Genomic DNA, 12,122 nt, shown 5'->3' on the forward strand with positions numbered 1-12,122 from the left:
GACACATGCAGCAGACTTTTGGACAGGTTGGCGTTTATGGAAGTTGGAGGGTAGGAGGCCAGCAAGTAAAGCATTTGGCGGTAACAATGGCATGGTTTAGAGTTTCAGCAGTGGAGGCAGGCATTGTTGTAGAGGTGCAAGTCAGCAGTCTTGGTGATTCAGGATATGGAGTCTGAAACCCAACTCCACAGAGTTGAACAGGAAGCTGAGGTTGTGATCATTTTGGTTCAGCCCAAGACAGGAGGGAGATGGAATCATTGGTAGGGGAGTGAGTTTATGGTAGGGGGCTGAAGCATTTTGTTGCCAAATCAATAATTAAGGAGCCATTTCCTAACCAATTTTCAGCAACCAACCACTGTATTTAATATTCTTCCTTAGTCGGTACAAAATGCCTAAGTATTGTGGGGGTATTTTCATCTATTTCCTTCAATAGATAAAAATATTTGTACAACGGCAGTTTGGATTCACATAGTCAGAATTTGATTGTTGCCATTTAGTGGTTTAAATAAAAAGGGAGATCTGAAACCATACTTCTGAAGAGTCCAACACAGCTGTGGATAAAAGGAGGGATAAGGCAAATAAATATATAATATGTTTATGCGTTTCAGTTTTGTCATTGATCATTATTCAAAGGTGTTCAGTGAGCTTTTAGATTTTTACAGAATACAGGATTCTAAAACATCATTGTAACATTCTTTTAACATTTAGAGCGATTCACAAAATAAGCTCAATGTTTATGTAGGGATTCACATTCAATATTATAAAAATGTGGAGACAAATGAAAACCATGCAGTATGGGTGATTATTTTTGTTTAATTTTGAAACATAAGGTTTAAATTAAGGTCTGACCAGTCTGCACTGAGAAGCACTCAATCCATATTTAGTCCCATTTTTCTACTGGGCCTGCTGCACTAGACACTTTGGGAATGACCATCTTTTAAATCGGTGCATTTTGTAAATTATTAAAGGATGTCCAAGAAAGCAGTGACTATTGAAGTTGTGCATGCAAAGAAGCACAACAATATATTGGTGGGAAGTTCTGGAATTGAGAAGGCAAGGTCTGAAACCCCTGAGAGAGAGGAAGCCTGTACAGATGAAAGATGGGATGATTGAGTTTAATTGGTAGGTTTTGTGCTTTTTTTTCCCCCAGAATTGTTTTGTTTTATTTTTAGGGGTGTATATGAAGTTGTATGAGTGCGAACCAGTATGAAGATTGAAAAAATATATATTGAAACACTTGATTAGTTGGTTCTATGGTGGTTGCCAGATGTTCATTGGTATTGTTTTAGTGAATGGAATTTTTAAGAATGAGATGCTAAGTTTTTTTTGCTGATAGTGGTTTGTGATTTTTTTTTTTTGTCAGTGGAATGTTTTGCCTGACAAACATTTTTCACACTTCTATAGGCAATTTTTGCCCTACAGACGTGCACTGGACATAAAACTCTTAATTATGTGGATATATAGTGCAGTGCATCTGTAAATAATATTTGGCAGGACTGCCAAAAGGGCAGTAACACAATGTTAGAATGCATTAGATAATGCAAAAATGATGGTGATTACATGCAAACTCTAGGTCCATATGAATGCACTGACAAAGGGAGAACTGGCAAGAGACTGAATAGGTACTTCAGTAAAATTTCAATACTAGAAATTAAACTATTTCATAGTAAATGTGGCACTGATTATTTTGAAACTGCTGTAATAATAGAACCATAGAAAAGATACAGCACAGAAGGGGGCCATTCAGCCCATCGTGTCCACGCCAGCTCGAAAAACAACCAGGTGCCCATTCTAATCCCACCTTCCAGCACCCAGTCCGTAGCCCTGCAGCTTACAGCACTTTAGGTGCAGGTCCAGGTACTTTTAAAAAGAGTTGAGGACCCTGCCTCTACCACCAATTCAGGCAGTGAATTCCATACACCCACCACCCTCTGGGTAAAAAAGTTTTCCTCATATCCCCTCTAATCCTTCCGCCAATCAGCTTAAATCTATGTCCTCTAGTCCTTGAACTCTCCGCTAGGGGAAACAGGTACTTCCTGTCAACTCTATCTGGGCCTCATAATTTTGTACACCTCAATCAAGTCACCCCTCAGCCTCCTCTGCTCCAAGGAAAACAACCCCAGCCTGTCCAATCTCTCCTCTTGGTGCATTTTTCAAGCCCTGGCAACATTCTTGTAAATCTTCTCTGCACTCTCTCCACAGCAATTACGTCCTTCCTGTAATGTGGTGACCAGAACTCTGGTTAGGAAAGAATGTCCTTTTTAACTTTATGCCAACATATCGATTTATTATAAATGTTTTTTTACCGCAATTATCTTACTATGGTAAATCTGTGGTTACTTTAAATATTTAACTTTTGAGGTAATGATCCTCCTTTCATGGTTCTTTCTACAGCTTTAAAATATGTTTACATGTGTAGAATTATATTTATCTTTTTGTATTTAACAACTTGTGCAAATGTTTTGGAATTATGTACTTGCCCCTTAACAGCATAATTTGTGATTACATATCTGAATTGTATTATTAAAGCAATCATTAATGTACATTATATTTCTTAAAAAGGAGTGACTGGGCCAGGGATAAGGGAAGGGAGCAAATGGCACAGACTAAGATAGAAGCAGGGAGCAATACTGAACTAGAAATATGAACATGGAAAGCCTGTAGCTGAGACCAGGAGAACGTCTGGGAAGAGAGCAGCAACGTGGGGACATGAGAAGTGGGAACAGATTGAACGGGCTGTATGCAGGAGTGGCAAAGTATAGGGTTTTGGGTTGCTGAGGGTGGGAGAGCGGTTTGGGAAGCAAGTTAGAGTTGAGACTGGGAGGGGGTGGCAAATTATGGGGTTTGGGGCAACTGTGGAGGAGGGGGATTGGAAAGTTCAGGCCATGCAATGGTTTCTGCTAGTCTGTTGCTTAGTTATGTTGGATCAGCCCTATCTTGTAATCTCCTCCAGCCCTGCAACCCTCCGAGATCACTGCACTCTTCCAATTCTGGCCTCGTGCACAGCCCCGATTTTCAGCTTCAGCTACCAAGGCCCTAAGCTCTGGAATTCACTCCCTAAACCTTTCCACCTCTCTACATCTATCTCTTCTGTTAAGACACTCCTTAAAACCTACCTCGTCACCTGTCCTAATATCTCCTTTTGTGGCTTGGTTTCAAATTTTGTTTGATAATCTTTCCTGTGAAGCGTTTTGGGACATTTTACTACATTAAAGCTCTATATAAGTGCAAGTTGTTGTTGTTGATTGTGCTCTCTGTGCATGCATTCTCATGGAGCCTGAGTGGTGCAGTTGTAATGTGTTGGAGTTGTAGTGTGCTTGTTTGAGTCAGAACACTGGACCGCATTTGGGCAGGTTGGACTGTGAAGTATTGGGAAAGGTGTATCTGAGGTCAGAGATGTTCATAAGGCCAGGTGGGATGCGTCAGCCAATGGAGATGGGGAGGGGGGGGGCTAGTTGGAACTATTGAAAGAAGGATGGATACATTTGTGATTTTCTTGAATTTTTTTTGTAATGTTATGAATTTTAATTTTAGGGCATATTAATGGAGTGGACAGGAATTAGCATGGCAGCTGTATCTTTCAGAAGTTTGTTTCACTGCAATGCGATGGAAGAATGTTTTTGGTGGAATATGATTGGGGAGAATTTTTGGGGGAGAAATGTTTTGAACAATATGATTTGAGATATGAAAGTAGAAAATAGCTAATTAGAATGCAGAAAAATATAAATCAATGAGGAAGAAGAACATTAACGTTATTTGTTGTCCAGTCGGTAGTGACTATGTTATCCTATAGATAGATATTATCTCTTGCTATTGTGTTTGTTTACTTGTGTTCCTTTCTAAGCTCATGTTGATATTAACCTTTTCTCAATTTTCTCCCCACAACAACAACTTGCATTTATATAACTCCTTTAACATAGTAATACGTCTCAAGGAGCTTGACAGGAGCGTATTCAGACAAAAATTGACACCGAACCAAAAAAGGAGACATTAGGTCAGGTCAAAGGAGGGTCTTAAAGAAGTAAAGAGAGGCGGAGAGGTTTAGGAAGGGAATTCCAGAGCTAAGGGCCTAGACAGCTGAAAGCATGGCAATGCTGGGGTGAAGGAAGTGGGAGATGGACATGAGGTCAGAGTTGGAGGAATGCAGAGTTCTCGAGGGTTATAGGGTTGTAGGAGTTTAGAGATAGGGTAGGGCAAGGCCATGGAGGGATTTGAAAACGAGGATGAGAATTTTAAAATGGAGGCGTTCGGGGACCGGGAGCCAATGTAGGTCAGCGAGCACTGGGTTGATGGGTCTGCTGCATTGGACACTTTGAGATCAGTTTCAGCGAATAGCAGACATGGTAACTTGGCACATTGTGCAAAGCTAAAGATCTTTCTACTGTCTTGTTTGACTTTCTGCAGGGTATTGTATTTCTGGTGGATGGCATTCTCAGATTCTGTTGCTTGGCAGTGATTTCTGCAGCTTTGTGTTAAAATTGAACCTTAATTTCAAGTTTTACTGTCGTGGCTTTCAGATTGAATAACCTACAACTATCATCTAACGGCTGAATCTAAAGTTGCCGCTGTCTGAATCCAGACTGACTGCTGTAAATTGGGTAGTTTCTAATCGAGTTCAGCCACTTGTTCAAGTTGGGCAATTTTGAGAAGGTGTAACAAAGCAGAGAAGAAGCAGTGAAGGATCAAGATGGAGGGAGGGCAAACTGCTGTTACTTACAATTTATTGTTGCATTGATTTTTAGCACCCAAACTTAGACAGTAACTTGCCTCTAGCAATGATAAATTGAATTATGATGTTTGGAAGTTGTCAATGGTGTGTGTATGGGGAAAAGGAGGGTTACCATTGTACCTGATCTCTGCTGACCTTTAATTGCTGTGGGAATAGAATATGTGCTACTCTAATTACATTTTCACTGTACTTAATTGAAAGAGAAAAACTGTTCTGTGGGAGGGAGTGTTATGTAATACAAAATGGTACGGTATCTTTTAACACAATGTCATTCCTGTCCAATTTGATGAAAACCACGTATGTAGAGTAAAAAGTGATCCATGTATAACTTCAAAATTAACAAGAAAAATATAAAGTGTCAGAAAATACTGGAGAAAAATAAACAGATTCTCTTCAATTTTATTGAACTATGGGTAGTTTTGTGCTGTGGGTTATGGTCCACCAGAAACAGCTTTAAGACTGTCCAAATTCATTTCATATAGTATGTGCAAGGCTGAGAGTGGAGACTTTAGGGGTAATTTTAACCAAACTCGCCAGGCGGGTTCAGTTCAGCCACCCATTTTATACTCCACCCAATTTTACTTGTCATTGACTTCAATGGCTGACCCAAACCCACCTATTTCCTGCTGTAGCCTTTGGCTGTCACGGTCCGTTTAATAGAATGCATGCAGTATACAGTGTGGGGGGGCTAAAAAAATACACCTAGCACTTTACCACAATACAGAACATAAATGTTAAAATTGCAAAAGATGGGGCTCTGCAATGATTGATTACTTCATTCCAAAATTATATTCTCTATGTATGCAAAAAGATCTATGGTAGGTAATTAAAACATTTTACAAACCATAAGGCAAAGTAATCTGCAGCATATGGTAAAATTCAATCAATGATGCTTGGTATGGGAATAAACAGTTCAGAACTAGATGAGGGGCTATAAATTCACCCATTTTGTAGGCGCTACGCAGCCTCCTAAGGACCCAAAATGGTGTCCTAAATGCACGCATGTGCTTCTAGCGTGACGTGCGCTGGATGCCATCTTGGTAAAGGCATTTGTGCACGCGCAGATAACGAAAGCTGGCAGCATGTAAAGTGAGGAGAATATGCGTTAGATCAGTGAGCATCGCTGATTTAAAGGGACAGATATAATTTTGGAATTCAACGCTCCAGCCAACGCACTGTCTTAACCATGCACAGCTAAACAGGTCGTAGACGGCCTGGAGGACCCCCCCCCCGCCCCCCCTACCAGCGCTATTTAAAGGGATCATGCAGGTGTTGCAGGTTAGTTGCTGGATTATTGCTTCTGGCTGCTGGTACAATTGTACATGTTGAAGCTTCCTATATTTTGAGACAGTTGCAATAGTATATAGTGGTCTCGCAGGTCCTGCATTACTGTTGGTGGCATTTACGACAGTGTGCTGAACAAGATTTCTGGCAAGTCCAATATCCCACCTATCTTTCAATTAGTACGACAAGTCAGAGGCTGGCTACTGGGCGACAAGGGCTATCCCCTCTTGAGGTGGCTCATGACTCCGGTTAGAAGTGCACGCACATGTGCAGAGCAGGCCTACAGTGAGAGCAATGTGACCACACGATTTGTCATCGAGCACACCATAGGTGTCCTAAAGCAATGCTTCCACTGCCTGGACCGTTCTGGAGGAGCCCTGCAGTACTCCGCTGAGCAGGTGTCAAGATGTGTCATTGTATGCTGCATGCTGCACAACCTCGCCTTTATGAGAGGACAGCCCGTGCCACTGTCTATCTGGCAAGACCCTGAGGCAGAGGAGGAAGTGGAGGAAGAGGCAAGGAGGCAACAAGATGCACAGGCCCTGTCTGCCAGGACTCTGCGTGCTCACCTTATTCATGAGCGATATCAGTAACCTCAACGACACCTCCCAAGTCACCAACAGTCCTACACTCCTCACCTTTCCTCTCCCACATGACCATCAAATCATCCTCCTTATGATTACACATTGCTTCCTCCTGCATCTCATTGCATAATTAAAAAACACCACCTACTGCAACTTAAATACAAATTTATAAACTTACACGTGAAATCATATATACAACATTATACTATTCACCCTTGTGCATTCCCTTAGTGCCTGTCATTTTTCTGCCTTTTCCTTTCCTAGTACTCCTGCGAGGTGCATCCCCAGTGGCTGGAGCACGGTGGTGGAAGGCTGCTAATCTTCAATTGAGGAGTGTGCAGATAACCGTGGAGAATGACCTCGAGCAGCTCTGGGCCAGGAGGTCCCGGCTTCAGACTGCACCATCTCTGCATGGGCTGCAGCAGTCTGGGCCGGCTGGCTGACAGGCAACAGCAAGGGCACTGGCGGAGTAGCAGGGGTGGGAGCAGGAATGCTGTCATCCTGAGAGAGGACAGCAGGTTCAACTGCCTTGGGTTATCTGCTGGAGAACGCCCTGGAAGCCTCGTTCCACAGTGGTACCCAGAGCCACGATAACAGGAGTCTGAGCTCCAAATGAAGCATGCAGACCTTTGATGGAAGCTGTGCTGCAATGGAAGCTGAGACATTGGTCATCAGTCGCTGCATCATGGTGAGTTCTGCAGGTGTGCTGATGGAGGTGACCACCTATTCCACATGGGAAAGGATGGGCTCCAAGTTCTGCACAAAACCCTGTGCCAAGTTGGAGCTAGACTCCTCCATGCCCTTGACATTGTGCGCAGGTTTTCTGGCAGACTTTCCGGTGCACCAGGCATTTGGTTGTGCACGCCCATCAGCAGCCTTCTGTAGCCTGGCCCATCGAAGTCATCATCTAACTCCTCGGCAGCAGAACTAGTGTGCGACCTCCGGTGAGCTGGCACCTGCGGGATCCGTTCTCCACCCCCCCTCCCCCCCCCCCCCACCCCCGCCCCGCCGATCCTGGCTGCTGCGCACTTGTGCCCGGCATCTCATCACAGGTGGAGATCCCTCCTCTAACCCAGCCTCTAAAGGACACGCAGTGTCAATATCTGAGCTGGTGGATGCAAGTGTCCGATCAAGTGACAGTCTGGCTTCATTATCACTGTCTTCCTCCTCCTCCACCTCAGATGGTGCCGGTTCCAGGTCTTGAATATCTGCAATGACAAAGGGAGATGGGTTGAGTTTGAGTTGTGGAGAGGGGAGAGGAGCATGTAAAACGTGCGTGCTGACACCATCTGCAGCACGTGAGTCAGAAAAGATTGCGGGATGAGGGAGATGTGGGAAAGGAGAAGGAGGATTAGGTATGCAGAGACCCTCATCTTCGATACCTCCAGCGCCGCCAGTGGCTACGTCTGCAGCGACGCCCCCCCCCCCCCCCCCCACACAACGATCCCAGCACTGTCTCCTCCATGGGGGTGAGGATGTGTAGGCCTGCCTATCCTCCGTCCGTTCTTTCCTGTTGCTGACTGTTATGTGCCACCTTCTCCTGCAAGACACAGAGAATTGTGTCAGTGAGTATTCTGCAAGATGTTTGGGTGATGTGCCTTTCATGATCAAATAGCTGTGAGTTGCGGGTGTGCAGATTGCAAGAGTGGCACTATGTGAGAGTGAGATGCAGTATCCGAAGTGCAGCGTTGTGTACGGATGAGAAGCGTTTGTTGGTGGTTAGATGACGGGGGGTGCTGTACATGGAGCAATGGTGCAGTTGGTAGGATTTGTCACTTGACACTTGCATTTACTTACCTTGACCACTCGTGTCAAATCATTGAACTTTTTCCTGCACTGCATCCACGTGCACGGTGCAGTGCTCCTAGCATTCATCTCCAGGGCCACTTCCTCCTACTGCCTCCGCAGCTGGTGTCTGGAGGGTCTCCTGCCACCCTGTGGGTACAGGATGGCCCTTAGTGTGTCCACCTCCTCCACCAAGTCTTCCAGTGGTTCATCGGAGAACCTCGGTGCATGCTCTCTTGCAGGTCCAGCCATTACACTTGTATTCCACCGATTACATTGCCATTCCCCTTTAAGAGGTGCAGGCTGCCTTTGAGTAGTGCTGGCCACGCCCCATATTGGGCCCCTTGCTGGTGCATGCAGCCACTCAACAGTGCAGGTAGCACTGGCTGTGTGCAGAAATCATAGAGATGAGCCGGCAGCACGAATTTCACATGCTGCCTGCATCTCAACAACCGGGCGTGGGTTAATCATGCACCGCCACCCCAGCGCCCAGCTGCAGGTGTCTAGATGTACACACAGGGGAGTTGATCAGAGGGTAGAATAAATTTATTACCTGGAATTATGGTAAATTGGCTTTGTATTCTGAAAATGGAATTCATTAGGAGAACTCTGTTAGGCAAGTCTACCATCAGGAATCTTGGGGGAGAAATTCGTGTCGTGTCGGAGACTAGCACAAAACCTGGCACGTTGCCCAAAGATGTCGGCCCGAGGCTCGCAGGAAATTGGGCCTTGGGCCTCATCTTGGGAAAGCCTGCGAGCTACGGATGCCAATCTATTTTAATTTTGGTAAAAGGATATTCCAGTCTCTTAAAAACAAACCAATTTTTGACCTTGAAGCCTGCGAGTAGGATATGTATAGATATAGGTTGGAATGTACCATTGGATACTACTGAGACTGCCAAAGTTAGCTTCTGGTTGACATTAGGATTGACACTAGGATATAATTATATTCCCCTCAATTGCTTATTCTTAGACTTATTGGCTTTCCTGATTGGTCTTTGTGTTGCTGAGATCCTTTTTGATTGAATCATTCCAACGTGACTTCCTGTTTGGTCTGACCTCCTTATTGTATCTGACTGTGGTATATGTATAACACTTGTCTGGTTATTTGTTTGTGATTCAGATGACCAAAATATGATCTGCATTATTGGCAGATTCCAAAATTTGCAACGCTGCAGTTGTGCCAAGTTGGAGTTAACAACTAATTAAGGCATACGCTGAAAGGCCAACCCCTGGATATCTTGTAGCGAAGAAGGAGCTGCTGCTAAGGAAATATCTACCGCTAAATACTGCCATCACTTTGTTCTGCAGACAAAACCGTACTTTAGTCTATAAAATTTTACAATCTTAGAGGCTCTTGAAGTATTTAGATTTTAAAAATGCTTCCCAGGCATCAGTTGTCAGTGTTTGAAGTTTTCTCCTGATTGACCGATGTAAGCAGCAATGGTATCACTTCACTTGTACAAAAAATTGCAAACCATATCATCTTTTTAGCTTTGGATGTAAAACTACTGTTGTTTTGTTTGTCTCCTTCTGAGCAGTGGTTTTCTACTGTACCCATTTATAGCATTATACAGGTACAGATAGACCTGCAAAATACATTTCAGATTTTTAATTTATATATTCTCATTCACAAAACCTTCATTGTGAATGTAATTTAATGCTGTAATGGCATTGTTGTGAGAAAGTAAATTTTGCTACTTGTGATATTTTGAAATGAGACAGACTGTATATCCAAAAGAAATTGTATTAAAACACCAGGTCTCTGAGGCTTGTAATACTATACAGTCGATCTTTCTTGTACCAATGTTGAACAATTAAATAATTAGTAGAATATGGTGTAATTTGGAAAAGTTGATAATAAGAGGCCTAGAATGGAGCTTGGCAGACAAGTGTTTAGTTCTTGCTGAATTGCTGAAATTTGACACACTGTTGAATATAAATAGCTGGGGTGTTCCCTTTTCTTGAGTGAATTATAATGCTATTGTTTTTTTTCAGTGTTCTTTTTGGAAAGTAACATGGTTTATTCAGACTCAACAACATACAAATATTGTAAGAGTTATAGGCAAAGCTATCCATCAGGCACTTAAAAGTGGATGTTTACCCTGGATATAGATATAATAGCAATAAATGACACTTAAAGTGTTGAAAATCTTAATTGTAATTAAAAAATTATAATAATTCAATGTTTTGTGAAATTAGAATTCCTATGTGTTTATTTTTAGTAGGATTTTTTAACTTGGAACATTGTACTGTGTATGTTAACTTTAACAAAATTGGGAGACAGTATATTCTGAATATTTTTGCACTTTGTTTCAGCACTAATTTGTGTTTAGTAAACTATTAATTTCCATTTTCAGATTATTGTTAGTGTGGTCTTTCTAAAGATTCTTTTTGTTTTGTTTGCAGATTTTCCATTCAGAATGTTGATTTGCAGATATAGGTGAAGAATGATGTAAGAGAAGGCTGAATTATCCTTTGCGCTCATGTGGAGATGGTGTCCCAGGACAACCCACAGTAAGGCTGTTGTCCAATAACAGGATATTAGCAGTGAAAAGGTTTAAGCTTTATAGACCGTTGAAATGGATTTTATTTTCCTAAGTCAATTACAGTCTACGTAGCGTCATAGGTTTCTGCTGTAATGAAGTGGCTGATTCTTTAAGTTCAACCAACCCATAATTTGGGGACAGTCCAGTGTCACCATGGCTGATGAAAAAGCCAGGACTCAAATGGTAACTGCTGAGAAGCTGGTGGGACTGCTGGAAAATGGCATAGAGAAAGTGCTGGTTATTGACAGTCGTTCTTTTGTTGAGTACAATGCCTCACATATCTTGGATGCTGTGAATATTAATTGCTCAAAGCTCATGAAAAGAAGACTGCAGCAAGGCAAAGTACAGATCATAGAACTCATCCAGCATTCTGCAAAACAAAAGGTAGGTGTCTGCTATAACTTTAGAAAAGTAAAATTGAGAGAATATCAGGGGGAATTTATATAGTGCAATACTTTCACAATCTTTTCCATTTTCAATCCTTTCTCTACCTTTTTAACCGTGACATTTCATTAGCTCTAAATTTCATAGAATTACATAGAATGTACAGCACAGAAACAGGCCATTCGGCCCAACAGGTCCATGCTGGTGTTTAAGCTCCACACAAGCCTCCTCCCTCCCTACTTCATCTAACCCTATCAGCGTACCCTTTTATTCCTTTCTCCCTCGTGTTTATCTAGCTTCCCCTTAAATGCACCTATGCTAGTCGCCTCAACTGCTCCATGTAGTAGCGAGTTCCACATTTTAACCACTCTCTGGGTAAAGAAGTATCTCCTGAATTCCCTATTGGATTTATTAGTAATTATCTTCTATTTATGGCCCCTAGTTCTGGGCTCCCCCACAAGTGGAAACATCTTTTCTATGTCTACCTATCAAATCCTTTCATAATCTTAAAGACCTCTATCATATCACCCTTTATGTGGAGATGCCGGTGATGGACCGGGGTGGACAAATGTAAGGAATCTCACTCACCTGACAAAGGAGATAATCTCCGAAAGCTTGTGATTTTAAAATAAAATTGTTGAACTATAACCTGGTGTTGTAAGATTCCATATCACCCTTTAGTCTTTTTTCTAGAGAAAAGCGTCCTAGCCTGCTCAATCTTTCCTGATAGGTATAACCTCTCAGTTCTGGTATCATCCTAGTAAATCTGTTTTGCACCTTCTCGAGTGCCTCTATATCCTTTTTATA

At 42.6% G+C, this 12,122-nt stretch overlaps 1 protein-coding gene across 4 annotated transcripts in view; it reads left to right on the top strand.

Moving 5' to 3' along the window:
- The window catches only part of dusp16 (dual specificity phosphatase 16), an 80,619-nt gene that overhangs the window by 21,246 nt on the left and 47,251 nt on the right, over positions 1 to 12,122 (top strand). For all 4 annotated transcript variants that reach the window (XM_067999607.1, XM_067999606.1, XM_067999608.1 and 1 more), the window contains one exon: positions 10,792 to 11,315. In XM_067999607.1, coding sequence (XP_067855708.1) covers positions 11,085 to 11,315 — 231 coding nt within the window. In that variant the 5' untranslated portion in view covers positions 10,792 to 11,084. The remainder of the gene's footprint in view (positions 1 to 10,791; positions 11,316 to 12,122) is intronic.

Source organism: Heptranchias perlo, chromosome 18 (assembly GCF_035084215.1).
Source record: "Heptranchias perlo isolate sHepPer1 chromosome 18, sHepPer1.hap1, whole genome shotgun sequence".
Classification (NCBI taxonomy): domain Eukaryota; kingdom Metazoa; phylum Chordata; class Chondrichthyes; order Hexanchiformes; family Hexanchidae; genus Heptranchias; species Heptranchias perlo.